Source organism: Harpia harpyja, chromosome 22, assembly GCF_026419915.1.
Source record: "Harpia harpyja isolate bHarHar1 chromosome 22, bHarHar1 primary haplotype, whole genome shotgun sequence".
Lineage (NCBI taxonomy): Eukaryota > Metazoa > Chordata > Aves > Accipitriformes > Accipitridae > Harpia > Harpia harpyja.
The window spans coordinates 3675857-3692665 of NC_068961.1; the positions used below are offsets into that span (position 1 = coordinate 3675857).

General features: G+C 39.6%; 1 protein-coding gene across 8 annotated transcripts in view; it reads left to right on the forward strand.

Annotated features, from left to right (window-relative positions):
- The window catches only part of ARHGAP6 (Rho GTPase activating protein 6), a 338919-nt gene extending 323042 nt beyond the window's left edge, over positions 1 to 15877 (forward strand). For all 8 annotated transcript variants that reach the window (XM_052773837.1, XM_052773828.1, XM_052773831.1 and 5 more), the window contains 4 exons: positions 4913 to 5010; positions 11162 to 11424; positions 12960 to 13040; positions 13778 to 15877. In XM_052773837.1, coding sequence (XP_052629797.1) covers positions 4913 to 5010; positions 11162 to 11424; positions 12960 to 13040; positions 13778 to 14484 — 1149 coding nt within the window. In that variant the 3' untranslated portion in view covers positions 14485 to 15877. The remainder of the gene's footprint in view (positions 1 to 4912; positions 5011 to 11161; positions 11425 to 12959; positions 13041 to 13777) is intronic.
- Positions 15878 to 16809: the final 932 nt, after the last annotated feature.

The following is a 16809-nucleotide window of genomic DNA, read 5'->3' on the forward strand; positions in this document are numbered from 1 at the left end:
AGATCCTTGGTTAATTTAAGGAACAGCCTCCCCTACCAAAGACTTTCTTGCTGGTTGGATGGGGAGGAAGGACAAAGCTTTCTTATTTGTCAGTTGGGTAAGAGGAGTAAAGAATAAATCTGTGTAGTTCCTGAGTTCCTTTCTGTTCTCTTGCTGAAGCAAGGAGGTCCTTCATAAAAGGGATGATGACCTTGGACTTGGACATGTTGTTTACTTAAGATGCAGCTTAGTTAAATCACATTCCTTATGCCTAGCAGTTTCCTGGACAGTTCATTCTGTGGCTTTATCTTTTCATCTTTTTGTCTACCAAATTACAGGTCAGCTCAGGATGACTTGTGCCTGCGAGCACCCTGCTCTGGGGTAGCAGAGCCCAGTCAGACCTCGTGGTGGGCAGTATCCTGTCTTCATTTCAGTAGGCATACATCTTAACAAAACCAGTAGTCTTGAAAAGGTGAAAATAGCTTTGGTTGTTCTGTCTTGAAACTAAGCAGCACTGGATGTTACACTGAGGGGACTGGTTCCCAAAGCAAGAGGAGGAGCACTCTGGAAACCTCCTTTAGTGCTCCAGCAAAGCTGGGTGCTGCATACCTTGACGGGAGAAGATGGACAAGCCTGGACTGTGGGCATGTGGGACTGATGGCCACATAGTACTGTAAGGGGAAGGTGTCTACCAGATTCCAGTAGGGAGAAGAGCCTGAGAAAGCAGTCACGAGCCCTGCCTATCAGTCTTAGCCTCACATGAACTTCTTTGTGGTTTTCTCGTTTTTTCCGTCACACTGTATTGCCTTTCATTACATCCTTTGCTTTATTTTTAATCTTGTTCCAGTGAGACGCTCAGCAATCTTTTTTTTTTTTTTTTTTTTTTAATGCTTTTCACAGTTTGAGGAAACTTTAGGTGCTATTTTTCCTTCCACAGCAGGAAAAGAAAGTGACAGAGCTGGACTGTTGTGCGAAGGTCTGCTGGCCCAGAGCGTGGACAGCACTAGCAAGTTTAAAATAATACTGGAATAAGAATACTTGCACTACTTGAAGTTTTCTTACTGTTGTTTCTCTTTAAGAACATTTTACAGCACAGCCACATCTCAGTACATAATACTTAGGCACACATTCCGACTTTCAACGTGAAAGGGTGGGGCTTAGGGTTAGCCTAACCTACATATGGTCTCTTTTAATTGTGACGGATTTATTCCTTTATCTCTTCAGTGCTTGCATTTTCATCTGAAGGTTAAATGGGGGAGGGGGGGTGGGGTCGTGTTCTTTTGTTTTCCAGAGTAGCTTTTCAGATTGTTGAGGGAGATTAGAATCAGATTTCAAAATGAGAGGCTAGCTGCATGTGAAAGAAAGACAAACCTATCTCGGATGCTCTCCTGAAAGCTGGAATATGTTGATGTGAAATTTATAGAAATGTCTAACAGCTGAGCATCTCTGGGTGCTTTCACTCTTCCCATTGCTGTAGTTTAACAAACAACATGGCAGGTTCTGCCTGTTTTCTGGAGTAATGTCTAGACTCGCACGTGATACTTGATCTGTAGGATTGTGTCAAACTGCTCATAGTTAGTGTTTTATAAAGCTTCTGCCAGGGTTTACTTTTGTCTTTTTCATGTTTTCAGCAGCAGCACGGAGAGACTCTGTATTCTGAAGATAATTAGCCCAGTGCATCATTTGGTAATAGATGCATTGAAAGGAAAAGACTTGTACATGTAATTGCAATAAAACTCTGATCATTTGAAATCAGGCAGCAGCAGTTTGTTTTCCAAACCCATAGGAGTGGGGCCAAACCAGAACTGCTGTTTATACTTGACATTTATGCTACTTACAAAAAGGAAAACATCTGGACTCAAGATTTCAGCTACAGCTATAACATACAGTGTATTGCTTCTAAGGTGTTTCTGTGTTTGGTTTGGGTCTTTTTTTCTGTTACTTTTGTATATGGGGAGGTTCTAAAACTCTGATTGGCTTCAGCATTGAAACTGGAACATTTGTGAAATAAAACGTAGGAAACCAGGATGTGTTGTGACACCCGGACCACAGTGTCAGAACGATTCTGCTGGGTGGTCAGGAAGGTTCTGTTTGTCAGAACAACCCAGGATACTGGGGACTGTTTTTATTAAGCAATTGTCATTGACATCAGTAATATGCAAACATAGATTTCGTATAGAAGACAGATTCTGATCTTGCTTCATTGATGTTAGGGCCTTTCATATCCAATTCTTATCCGTTTCAGTGAATATTAGGGATGCATTAAAACATTTTATGGGAATGTACAAAGGACTGTTCTTTGCTAGTCTTTGAACTATGCCCAGCAGCTAAATGCGGGGAGACACAACTCAACCACTCTTCGTCTCTTTGGCTTTGACTTGTCATGAAGGACGGAGAAGAGCAGCTTGGTCATGCATTTTCATCTCCTAGCACCCACATCCAGCCCTGCCACAAAGAAGCACTACATAGTGTCTGAAATGTCTTATTTTTACTGTTAGGGGCTACTGTGGCCTCCCCACTGCAGAGGCAGGCACATGCTGCCTCTCTGTGCCACATCAGTAGCACGGAGCAGCACAAAGGAGACACTTCAAGGGTCCCTCCACCCTTCTGTGTCTTAATAGCTGTGACTCTTATGTAGCACCCAGCCCCAAAATCTCAGAATATCTCCTCCTCTACTGAAAGTCCTGACAGCCCTGGAGCCCTCTGATCCATCCCAGTGTGTGCCCAACAGCTGCAACAGCTGTTACTTCAGCAGTGCCTTGGCTTCCCTTCTGTCCCTGAATTTCAAGTTCTCATCCATCTACTCAGCCACAACTGCCAGTTAAACAATTAATTCAATAATAGTTATTGCAGCTCTCTAACATTTTCCTGAGATACCAACAGAGTAGTTCTCTGTAAGTGTAAGTTTATAATTACATGCATATCTTTTCTACACTTGCAAGTTAGTTAACTAAACTGAAGTAAATTTCTGCACAGGAGGAAACCCCAAACCCAGTAGATAGCTGCAAGGAGACCATCAGTACAAATCCAGTTGAAGGATCATAGATTAATATGCCCTCATTCACTCAGATAAAAGTCCTATAACTCAATAGAACTGTTAGGTTTGGGGTTTGCAGATGCTTTCAGTTGGAACTGAACTTCCTGTTGGAACTTTTTCAGATTCATTTTTATGGAATGAAAGACTGTGTTGTTTTGGGGTTTGTTGTTTTTTTTTAAATAATGGAAAACATATTTTTATTTTTCTGACAAAGTCCTCTCAGTAGATTCTTACAAGTTTATCAACTTGATATAAAGCTGAATAGTGAGTTACATACAGAAAGACATGGATTCTCCTTTACCCTTAAACTTTATTTGGAGTTTATTCTACTGTATAGACAGGCTGTCTAAACAGAGAAGTTACAGCACACTAGGTTTCCAAAAATGTATTCCTATAAAGAGAAGAGAATTTATTTAAAGACTGGTGTATCAATGACTATCAGTAAGATATTTTTCCAGTGTAGAGGCTAAATACAATTTTTAAAAAAGGAGTATGTGGTCACACAAGTTTTTCATAGAGATTTTGGATCAGTTTGAATTAAATGATGTGTATCTTCCTTTATTTTCAAATTATTTCCTTTTCTAATGAAACATGCCTTTTCTGTAACTTGACTCCCTAAATACCTCCCAAACTGAGGTATTCCCCTGAGGAATCTATTAGTAATTCTATTCCTATTTCTCAGGAAATGTCAGGGAGAACAAATGGCCCATGCAGTGTGACCTGAAGGTCAAGAGATTCAGGCTCTGACAAATTGCATCCAGAAGCATATTGCACAGTTGATGACCCCTTGCTGTGATTGTCTTGCCTTCAGCTCCATCCGTCATGAGTGAACCTGGGCTGTTAGTTCAAGTTTCTCAGATGGTTTCATCTGTTTCAGTGCTTTGAAGGCCGAGTTGAATGTTCCACTGTGATGTGGACAAACTCACTTAAGAATTGATAAGACTCATGTAAAATGCAGGTGGAAACACAAAGTTTACTTGGGCAGGTTTTGGAGTGCTATTCCTGCTACCTGCCCAGGAGATGTTGCTATATCCTGCAGCAGCTGAAGCTGTCAAGTGTTTTGAAGGTTCATCTCCATATAAAGTGCACTAGAGAGAGTTAACAAATCAGAAGGCCAAACTCGAAAGAAGGTGACACAAATTCTGGCTGAGCCTGTTGCTAATATGCAAAGTCGGAGTGGCTGGAGATCCAGCAGGACCCACTTGTAAACCTGAGTTATGGACAGATGAACTCTGTAATTACTCAAGTTCTGATTGAGCATAAGCAGGAATTTAAATGCTTCTAGATCCCAGGATTTGGCCATGTGGATACCTGAATGCTAAATGTTTATAAGACTTCATTTAGAAAAATGTTTACCTTTGGCAGCTCTCACTGAAATGAAGCAACTGAAGAACTTCATAGATAGAACAGTTGCCGCAAAATTTCCATATGAGAAGGACATAAGTAAATCAAATGCCACAGAACATGTGAAGAAACATTCTCCTTCCTGTGTAATTACATTTCACATTGTTTCTAAAAGCAGAGAAGTGCAGTTGCTTGCAATGGAAATTTGTAAATGTCCCCAGATCTTTGAATAGGGATGTAAGGTGAGGACCTTAAACTGGAGCTTTCGAGATTGTGATACATGAGTAATCCCACTGTTGTTATCAGATCTAATACTGGAAAACAGTGGGTTATTCAACAGTAATCAGCATTTGACATTGTACAAAGTCATCTTTAGTCTTATTTCACCTGTTGTTACATGAAATTTCTCTTTTAAGTGGAAGCTTCTGAGTATTTGTTTTATATACTCTCCGTAAATGTACTTGTAGTTGGTCTTTTAGATTAAGCATAGTAACAAAATCAGTGTATGTGAAAGGATATTAATCTCCCAACTATTTTTTGCTGTCTTCATAGGTTCCCCCTGACCTACAGAATGAAGTGCTTATTAGCCTATTAGAGACTGACCCAGATGTTGTGGACTATTTGTTGAGGAGGAAAGCTTCCCAGTCATCGTGAGTAATCTGTTTTTTCATCATCCCTGTTTCTGCTGGGAATTTCTATCTCCCACTGGAAGTGTTCAAAAGGTTCTGGTTTTTCCACAGCTCTTCTGCACTGTCTACAGTGGAGTAGAAATATCCTCCCCATTACACAGACTCTGCCAAAGAAATTATGACTCTTGTACAGTGTTTTCTAAAGACAAATCTTGTTTCCCGATTCAGAGGAAAGATTGCATTCTGCTGCAGAGAACAGAATGACATGTACATAAAAATATTTAGTGCACTATTATCTGACAGGGTGTATTCTAGTGATCTGCTGGTTCATGTCTTGGGTTTATTGTAGTCTTCAGTAACAGGAGGTGTGTATTACACTATCCTTGAAACACACCCTAGAGTGCCTTAACACAATCACGGCTAGCCGTTTGAACCGTTCGTTGTTCTTTTCCTATTGTATACACATAGGACGTTGTAAGCAAGTCAACTGCCGCAACAGCAGGTTTATGGAGACTCTTTGGATATTATTTAATTGTATGCTTTGTGAAGGATCTGAAGAGAAAAAAAATCACACTGGTCACTATTGCAGTTATGATACATAATATATTTCAACTTTGTGTATGGTGTATACATGCCTACACCCGTGTGCCTTAATGCTATGAGTTTGTACATTCAGATTAACAGGATTGCTGGCTTTCTCATGGGACACACAGTCATTGCCTTTATTCTAATGAATCCCAATATGTCAGACCCCAAAATCACAAAATTTGACAAGTTTGCTTTAAGTAATTTTTAAGAGGTTTCCTAGACTCTAAACTCTCTGGGATAGATTGGACTTTGTCTTCCTGTGTGTGTGGAAAGTGCCTAGTGCATTCAGAATATAATTAAAATTGAATTTGTACAGTCAGTTAGCTATGATTTTTTTTCTCTCCCTCTGAACGTTGTATAGTTGGAGGTAATGTCATAGTGTGCCTGGCTTTAAAGGAAGAGGTATAAAAGAAATAGTATAATTAACAAATGGAGGAAAAAGCTTTCTTTAATTATAAAAATTAAAAACAAAAAATACGTGCAGAATATATCATGTGTTGTAAAAGATTTTATTAGTTTGTTGACTTAACCACATGAACACATAACATGCAGTAGCAAATTATCACAGATCGTCTGATTTGTGGTAATTGTCTCTATGTGTTTTCTTAGTGTACCACAGACGTGAAACAATTTCAGTTAGTTTGTCTGACTGACAAGTAACCATGTGTATATTTAGATCACAATAAATGCAGGATAATTAAAGGTACATTAGCTGACTTTTACACTTGTTTCACATTTGCCGTGAGCCAAGACCACAATTAGGAAAGACACTGCAAATCACATGACATATGATAAAGTCTGGAGAGACTTCTTTCTTTAAGCCCTCAGTTTGGAATGATCGTGTTATTTCTAACTCAAGCTAATAAAAACCTTCATGCTGGATTTCACCGTCTATATAATATAAAGGCATAAAATTGTATCTCACATGTGGCTACACATATCAATTGAGCATAAATTTGTCGCAAATCATTGTGGATGTTGACAGATTATTGTTAGATCCTGTTTCCTTTAAGTTAATTGACCTTTCCTTGAGCTTCCTTACTTTTCAGCCAGCACAACACCTACAGGAGAAAATGGATCTTTTGTGCAAAGCTGGTCACAACTGACAAAAGGGGCTTTGTAAGAAAAGGTTATGAAACCAAATAGGAACATACAGCTACACTAGTACCAATTTATTGCATTTTCAGTAATGGGCAGGTGAAGTATCACTGAGATAAGAAAAACTTACTATCTGTCATTTTTCTTCTACTCTGCTATCATGTAAGTGATTTCTTCTTAATGTTAATGAGATATGTTTTCACTGTGATTGCAACTTCTTGGTTAAGATATTCCAGGCAATTAGAGGCAATATTGCTTGTGTTATTGCTAGGGGTGTGATGCTCTTAAGAGATTAATCTATTTCAGAACATAATCTCAATTTTGAGGCTACATGTTTGTTGGTTATTTTTCCTGTAAGAAATGTGAGACAGCAGACAAAGAGATGTTTGTCTTGATTTGATAAAAATGAGCCTCCAAAATACATCCTTACTACTCTTGGAAATTTCCTTGGTCAAGATCCAAATTTGGATCCGTGAAACAGAAAACTTTATATATTTTTGAGACGATCTTCATCAGAAGAGCTAGTAGGCTGCATAGCATAGTGTATGGAATCAACTTCAAGACTTTAATGTCATATTAATTGCTCTGAAGGTCCTGCTTCTGTAATTGCCCTCACATCTCTGCTTTTGATGTCATTACAAATGCTTTCTTGGCTCTGATCTAACAGAGGAAACACAATCTCTTTTCCTCCCCAGAGGAGGACAAATCAGATGTTCCTCATCTTTTAGTTCTCTTAAGAGCTGAGCATCATGAATAGTGTGTCAGGGAGTTCATGGAAGTCGTTCATGGTAAAGCACTAATTACCATTGGGAGCAATTATGAAGTGTGCTTTTGTGGATGACTTCCCAACTTTTTTATATGTTGGCTTGATGGCAATGGAATTTGGGGTTTTCAGCTGTAAGATGAAGCATCTTTAAATTAACACAAAAATAAAATCTGTTTCTTATGATTATTTATTGCTTATCATGGTTAGTAGTCCTGTTAGAGTGAATATGTTTCGAAGTTATAGAATTTTCGAATGTTTTTGGAGGGTGGTGATGGGTTTTAATCCATCCTAACCTGTGGCACAAAGATGAAGCCATAAAATAGGCCATACAGTATGTATAAATGCAGTTTTCAAAGCTGCAGAGGCTCCCTGAATCATTGAGTCCTCTACCCTGTTACAGTAGCAAGCATATCATAATCCCATAATAATCTGTTTTGTTGGTGGCACGTGTGTTGCTCAAATATGTGTGGAAATTACTGCTGCATGCTGCCAAGCCATCACACTCTGTATGATTTGCCTCTTGTAAGACAGAATTGTTTTCCCACTCAGAAGCTTTAAGGTATAACAGAAAAGGATTTCTGCCAAAACCAGAAGGGGATTTTCTGTTTTGATGACCTTGATGCCAGTAGAAAAGTAGGAATATCCCCAGTAGAAGTATTTATTATTATTAACGTTTTTCCAGTTCACCCATGCAAGTAGACTCTGGTGGATAACATCTGTTCAGAAGGATGCCAGTTAAAAAGGAAAGCCCAAGACTCCTTCATAGCGTAGTTGATTTTTGTTTTGGAATCTGAAATAGTATTTTTGAGCACATGTGGCACAGGTTCCTTCTGCAGCTTTCAAATCTTTCAGTTTGTACATAACCACTTTTTAGTCTTTCCCTTAACATAGTTCATAACCACTAGAAAGTACTTTACTTGCCTTCCCATTGCTCACATTTGATAGTACATGATCTTCTATTATTCTCTGTGGAGATCATAATCTGCCCTTACTAATAGACTGCATATAAGCGAGTAAGGTATCTTGTGCAGTATTTACATTTGCCTCCCAATTTAGTTTTTCTCCAGTGTGTGGGTAGAGAATCTTACAGCTACCCAGGTGAAGATTAATTTTGAATTTTAGTAAGCATCTGTTTGCTACTGAACTCAAACCATAAAGCAAACAGATGCAAAAGTTTTGTTTTAAGGAATATGTGAGAACTGATTGTGTATTTGGAAAGATGCGAGCCAAAGTCTTTTGCAAGTTGTGTTTTGTTTTGTTCATGAAGAGCATGGTAAAGCTGCAGATGTATGAGCTCAATTTCCAACTTTGAAGTATTCAATCCATTTTGATGGTTTCTTGTAGTAAGATTGGCAGAGTCCACAGCCATCTTCTTTGATTTTTGAAACTATTTTTTCTGAACAAATTTGAAAGTGATATTATATATATATAATTGCATGGGCTTACTAGCAGAAACTGTAAATGAGTTTAGAAAGTTGAACATTTGGATCTTTCCAAAGACTTGACAGTTTCCATTCAAGTAAATCTTTATCAGGAGCTCTGTCTTGAGAAGAGATAGACTATAACAGATCATTCAAGGTAAGACATGAAATCAGTGTTTCACAAAGCTCAAGTTTATGTTCCCACATTCTTTCATTGCCATTTCCCTTCCCCTATTCCTTGTGTTACCTTGCCATGGCTGAGTGGTGGCGTACCTCTCTGTTTGCCCTGTGCAACATAGCTAGGTTTTGATCCTGCAAAGATTTACATGCGATAAGCCTTATTGGTGTCACCGTTAGTGCTACGTATGTCTGTATGCTAGCAGGGTGAGGTTTAGGTGACGTTCAGCCTAGAAAGCTGGAGAGAAAGACATTTGGTCATAGGAAACCTACAGATACCAACATTTCTCTTGTTTTCTCTCAGATGCTTCTGGTTCTTCTAAAATTCCCAAGACATTGCTTAAATCTCATCTTAACTCACACTCACTGCACAAGCTTTTTTAGAAGTTAGAAGGGCAGAAAGAAAGGAGTAAGGGACAAAAAAGAGAAAAAAGGTTTGTGATAGAATTGTACATACTTAAAAGACCATAATTCTTCAGTGTGTGGCTGCTTGTAGATTAATTTCCATTGGACTCATCTTCAGATGAGAAGTTGATATGGGAAGTTACGTAATTGTGGCATGATTTACTTTTTTTTTTATTGACTCCCCAAGATTACCATACCAACCACACTGGGAAGCCTGGGACAGTGCTACTTTGCCAAATGGCAGCTCTGGTTTTTTGACTTGGCCCCAGTTAAGGTTCAGGATCAGTTCAGTGATGGATTTCTTGCTGGGAGTTACCAAAGAGTAAACTTAGTTAATTCATTCCTAACACTTTGTGGTTGCTTTTATACTAGAAAAAAAGAATATGGAATACTGAATAACATAATAATCATGATGTTGAGTGTATATATTTTATGTTTTGGTACATGCAATATGTAATTGGCTGAGGAAAAAAAACCAACAGCTTGAAAGTGGTGTTAAGTTTTGTCATTATTTCTGTACTAGTATTTAGTGTGCTGTGGCTAGCCTGTCTTACCACTGTGTGTTTCCCTTATTTTCTTTCTTCAGTTTTATTTTATTTGTCTGGAAAGAGGGTTGTTGTTCCATAACAAGTAATGTGCTTTGGGTGCTCGCTCAGTTCAAGCTCTCTTTGGATTTGATTCTGAGAAGGGCTGGCCATGCTCAGTACAGTTCATTTACAAGATTGAGCCTCTGTTGTATCACATTCAATTAGAGCAGATATTAACGTGAGGTCACTGAGAAAAGCGTTTGACTTGAGAAGCAAACGAGAAGTATCTAAGAAATGAAGATCAAGGTGCAGAGAAATGAAAAATGAGTAATGGAAATATAAATTAGGGCGGACCGATAGGAAAAAAACCTTACGTTTGTTTACAGAGTATAGCTACATATTCTTTGGGAGGTTCAGTGACTCATGGACTGCCTCCGATCTGTGTAGTGAATTGTAATAGTTCAAGAAATCTCCCTCAATGTTCCCAGCACGTTTCAAAAATGAGAGTTGTCTCTCTGAGCCTTGGCTGTACTTTGGTGGGGGTTTTGTTTCCCTTTTTTTGTCAAATTTAAATGCAGGCCGTGCTGTTGGTGATGTAAAGGTGAAAGGGTAAAAGAAGTTGCAGAAGTTATCAGGAGAGTCAGTTATTTGCTGCCCGCATCAGAAGTACAGTAGATACATCTGCTTGTCCCCTGTAGAATATTTACCTTCTGACATCTCTAGAAGAGGATCTTTCTCACAGTGTGAGAGGCGAGCTATGGTTTTGATTTCCCTGACTGTGTAGTACTTCAGAATGGAAGAAGTGATTTTAGCATACTGCTTAGCATCAAACTAATCTTCACTATCATGCCTACAGATTTATTGTTGCAACAAGCTAAATTGTCAAGGTAACATAAGGAATTGATTCACTATTTAATTTCCTGTGGTGAACTGTACGGTTGTGTGGTTTTTGTTGTTTTCCTTCCTGACAGCAACATCTTTTGATTTTTAGTGGCCTCTGCTGGCCACTTCATGGCAGAAGTTTTACTCATGGAAAATTCACCTCTGTACTGCTTCTGACGTGTTTTCATTTCAGCAGCTGTGATCATACTCCTGTATTTGATTTCATTTGTATGATGTCAAACTGCACCTGTAGCTGTGAACATAAAGCATTTTTTATTAACAGTAGTTTGTTTATCAAAATTTCTCAGGAGCCCTGAGATGCTGCGGTCAGAAGGTTCCTACTCCACAGGAGGAAGACATTCTTCCACAGACTCCAACAAAGCTTCAAGCGGAGATGTCTCCCCTTATGACAACAACTCCCCGGTACTGTCTGAGCGCTCGCCGATAGCAACGCAAGAAGAAGTTGCCTGCAGCCCAGAGAAGCTGTACAAGGTACCTGAACAGTACACACTGGTTGGACATTTGCAGCCTAAGACAAAGGAGAATTCTTCTGCATCACAGGCTGGAAAAGGTAGAGTACATCCTGCTCGTGTTCCTCCACCTCAGTGACTGATGGGGGTTTCTGAAGTTATTGGAAAGTGTCGTTTTTGTATTATCAGCTACGAGGATTTGAGGAGCAATAGTGTAAATAACCTTAGAAGAAATGACTGACCAACATCCTTTTTTTGTCTTGAGCCCAAAGGGTCTGTGCTCAATCCTCCTCGTTAGCTCAGCCAGCCGTCAGGGATGCATTTCTCAAAACTTGGAGCTATTATTTAGGAAAACAGAACTACGTGTGTCCTGCTTTTCAGCCTGTCTGTGACAGTGTGGCAAAGACTGATTTCTAGTCCTGCTCCGTAGGACTGTAATACCTGCAAGGTTATGGTCCAGACTTTGGAAAAATCTGAGACTTTAAGACATGAAGCTACAAATTTTCTCCAATTGAAAAGAATGACCTCAACACCCTCTCACTGGAGAACACAGCTGAGCTGCACAGCTTTACATCTGCTACCAATTACACACCTAACAAAACTAGTGCAGGGATCCATAATTTCCGTAGCTATCTAGGGAGTGCACACCTGAATGATTTCTTCGGTAAAGAACTGTGGTTTAAACTGATAGCTCACCAGCACTTCAGGATGCTTTTCATTGAAAAAATATTTATTTTAAAAAATTTACATTCATGAAGTGTGTATTTAGTGAGCCAAATTTTAAGAACTTTCAGTGCTTAGGGATGCAGATAACTGTTTGGTGATATTTTTAAAACCATTTCATTTCAGAGGTACTGGTTAGGCACTTATTTCCCTTTGGAATTAATGGCATTTAGACTATTATCTCAATTATATGCGTTATAAATGCCAGTGGGCATTTATCTTCCGTATTCAGTATCTAAATCTCTGAGTAGGTTTCAAAATTTGGTCAGATTTCTACTAAGTTATGAACAGGAAATTACATGAAGTTTTATCATATTAACCATCTTTTGGACTTTAATACGCATCACAACGATACTGGACCATGACAAATTAGGAAATTCCTTTACTGCCAGATGGAATCAGAAAAAGGCATGAATCAGTTACAATGCAGCACAATGCCTGATGGGCACATTTCCTGAAATCTCTGTTCTGTGACAGCACTTCCGTGTAAGACCCAAGCGATGCCGCAGGTTGATAGAGCCTGCCTTACAGTGATCCCTGGGGCTGGGGCTGCCTGAGGGAGCTTTGCCATTCTTTCCCATAAAAAGCACATGAACTACCTTCTGTTGGCCAAATCTTCCCGTTCTTGTGCAAATTCTCCGACTGACTTCAGTAAGGGAAATTCCACTCTCTCAGCAAACTCAGGCATCCTGCCCATACAGAGCTTACTGAATCCCATTACAGGATTCGAGCCTGAAACAGCAAGTAACTGTCAACAGATATGTTTGAGATGTTTGTGTTAGGTGCACGGTAAGTCAGATGCTAACAACTCTGATGCCTTACGTAAGGTTTTACCATTCCATTTGTATGTTTTTAAATAATGGCTTTAAGAGGATTGATTCATCGTCTTTGTCCTGCTTTTACTGCTGTTTAGATGTCTCTGAAGATCATTTTGATATCTGGGGCACCTGGCATTCAACGCTGAAAAGTGGCTGCAAAGATCCAGCTATGACAGGTCAGTTATTTCTCAAGTTTTAAGCCCAAATCTAGCAAAGACATAAACAATTTCTTGGTTTTGAGAAATCACAGTGAAACCTGTAGGAGAATTCACATTGTGCAAAGTTGAACTTTTAAAAGGTGACTGTTCAATAAAATAGAGAAGCGCAGTGGTTATACAAATGTGGCAACATCTGAAACTGCCGCAAGGTGATTTTAGAAGTCGGTTTTAAATTACTTCAAAAAATAGTTTTATATTCTTCTAAAAGTCCTTGGAAGGTGGACGCGCGGTGGGGATTTGAGAGCGGCTGCCGCAGTGGTACAAGCAGAGGCTGTGAGGTTGGCAACCCTGGGTGCTGACCCTGCCGCTGGCTGGTGCGGTCCCAACAAGTCCCTGACCCATCCTGCCTTTGTTTTTCTCCCTTCTGCACCCACCTCACAGAAGAATTGTGAGACTAAAATGCCCACCTCCTTTTCAAGCATTTGAAAGATGTTAAATGCTGCAAGGCTTTATGTCAGAGCAAAGTATTAGAGTCATCTTGTAATGTATTAGACATGGTTCAGATAGATGTAGGGCTGCCGCTCTGTGTCCTGAAGGTTCGCCCGGCGGTGGGGCTGATACACCTTCAGTCGCACAGCCTGCTGATAAAAGCCCCCATCCCTCTTCTGCAGCGTGATGCAGGGGAAAAGCAGTAACTTGTTAAATGCCATGTAAATGATTACGCAGACTGACGTCTTTCCGTCTCTGGCCCCCAGGTTCTTACGGGAACATTTACGAAAGCAGCTTGCTGCGACCCGGACAGTGCTCTCTTTCCCAGGGGAACCTCGCCATGTCTTCTCCTCGGTGGCAGGGCAGCTCCTCCGAATTGGACACCGGCAGGCAGGTCATGCGAAGGAGCCAGACGACTGCTGCCATTCCTGAGTGTCAGCTGCATCCCGCGGTGTCTCGGGTGTGCAGTAACGCACAAATGGAAGTCGGCGGTAGGAGTTCAGACCTGTCACACTCCAAGTCGGAGCAGCACTTGACTTTAAGCAGTGTGGAGGACCTCGGTGAGCGTGACTCGAACGCGGGTTGTTTGCAAAGCGCAGCCAAGCCCTCCTATAGAAAAGAGCGGCCGCCACCCCCCTACCCAGGCCCAGCAAAAACAAGCTCTGCGTTGTCACCGCGATCAAGCGTTTCTTCAACGTTGCACTCTTTGTGGAGACCTCAACGCCAAGAAAAAAGTTCAGGGACCAGAGGAGCTGGAGGACCGCCAGCCAAAGCCCCTGACCAGGCCACCTCCAGGCAGGAGCGGCCGGCCCCGCACACCCAAGCGGCTCACATCTATTCCACGGCACCTCACAGTCAGAACAGTAAAAATGTTTCAGAGGCGGACTGGCACGACTGGCAAAGGGAGAGGTGGCAAATTTGGGAGCTGTTATCGGCCGATAACCCCGATGCCCTCCCAGAAACGCTTGTATGATCAGACTCTGCAGAACTGCTACTCACACCTATGCCTCCGACTCATAGGAAAACAACAGTGACATTGGAAAACGGGGAGGGCTTGTTTGTTTTATAAAAAACTGAATTGCGTATACTTTTTTTAAACTTTGTTCACTTTAATTTCTTAACAGCACTGTCAAGCAGTCCATTTACAAATACAGTATGTTCCTGTTTTTCAGCAAGCTTTTGAGAAAAAACAAGATGAAAATTTTAGTCTAATAACTCGGTATGCATACGCTGTTTATAAGATAAAACTGTTGCTTTGATGTTGCTAAAAATGTATTTATATATCTGCAGTTTTGATGATTGTATATTCTGTAATGGGTATTGTACGATAATCATATATGATGTTTTCATATACAGATGTCAATCAATCATGACTGCTTTTTTTTAAAATCACTGCACTTACATTACCGTGATATGCATTGGAATTCTATAGAAAGTGCACAAGCTGGTTTCTGTGCTTATATAAAAAAAAAAACCTGTTAAAGGGGGAAGTTGTCCTTCTTTTCACTGCCTATTGAAAGACACTAAAATAGAGTGGAACATGAAAAGCCATATATTTTATAAGGGTAGTAGTGAGCTTAGAAGGGAAAATACCAAATATTTTTTTTTCTTATAAATATATTTGCAAACAAAATTAAAATTTGATACAAGATTGTAAAAATATTTTTTTAGATTCTGGTAGGAAGCAGTTCAGAGAATCAACTAAGAGCAAGGCCGTGCCTGAACCAACTAAGGATGTAGTGCAAAGGTCTGCCCTCCCATTCTAGAGGAAAACCAATGTTATGTATACAGGATATAATATATATATTTATAAATGTATGATTTTATGTATTGTTCTAAAACAATAAACTGGAATCCAAATTTTAGAAAACGAAACCCAATAAATTGAGGTGTGTAACAAATGAGAAAGAATATGGCTTTTCCTTTGAAATAACAAAGCTTCAGCGTTAAGAAGGTTAGAGAAAGGGAAAAAAAATGCAGACACACACATGAAGGGGAGTCACAGTTTCAGAAATGAACATGATGTTTGGAGAAGTTCACAGCTGCATTTCTATAAATATTGTGCCAAAGTCTGGGTCAATAGTACTTCTTCAATAATTGTATGTTACATTGTTAAATGTTGCTGTTTTATACACGTTCTGATGTTTTTAAGTTGCAAAATTGTTTATGGCCAGCAGGTGGCAATGTACTTCAGTATTCTAGAGAAAATTCTTTTTATCACTTGATAAGGGAAAGTGTATCATATCAAAAGAATTTTATAAAACATATTAGTCTTAATTTTAATGAAGTTGAAGACTTATTCAGTGATGTTGTCTTTAAGTTCTATCTTGTGCCATAACGATGGAATAAAAAGCTAAGCAAAATAATGAGCATATTTTTGCTCCTTTTTTTTGAAGTAAGGTTTCTGTAAAAATTGATGTGTTTTTATTACATTCTTGAGTATCTCTGTCACAAACATCTAAAAGGCTTGGGAGCTTAAGGACCACTTTCAAGTATGACTTAAATGTACAAGATCTGAGGTTTTACTTGAGGTTTAGACTTAAAATCCATCATATAAAGAGTCTGCCCATCGTATTTCCATTTCCCAAGTAAAGTTATAAGATAAAAGCACCAACCCAAGTTGAAAGGGGCAGGATTTGGCCTTTGACTGTTGTAGCACTGTCAGGCTGGTCAGCTCTTTTTCCGAATACTGCATGCAGAATAAATCTCAGCTCTCTTCTTCTGGTGGTTGCAAGGCGCTTCCAAATACCGTCTTGATATGAGACTTGATAGGAAAATGTTCTTGCATGTAGCTTGTTGCAGCAGCCCTGTGTCAATTTATTACCAAAAAAACCCCCACCCCAAATTAAAAAGATAGTGGACTATAAGGAAGGACAAAAGGAGCTCTCGCAAGCAATCTTCACTATTTGATCTTGTCTCAGTATTATCCCAGGCTGGATCCAGATTTGTTACAGGGAATTAAAGCTCCCTCATAGTCCTCAAAACCAGGCGTAGTGTAAATCCTGCTGCAGAAGATACTCTATTCAGTAGATGTCCATCTCTTCATTATAAATCCCTTTCTAAATAGAGAAGCACCCACACATTTTTAGTGAAAGATATCTAATGATTACTCAGCCTCATAAAGAGCTTGCTTTTCACCAGTACCGCTCTCTGTATGTATGTGTATATTACCATCTATATGGAGTGTATGCGAAAACGGACAGCAAAAACCAAGACCACTGCTGGAGGACAGCCTCGTCTGCACACATTTCAATATACAATTGCTTCGAAGAAAAGAGATACAGAATAAATTGCGATG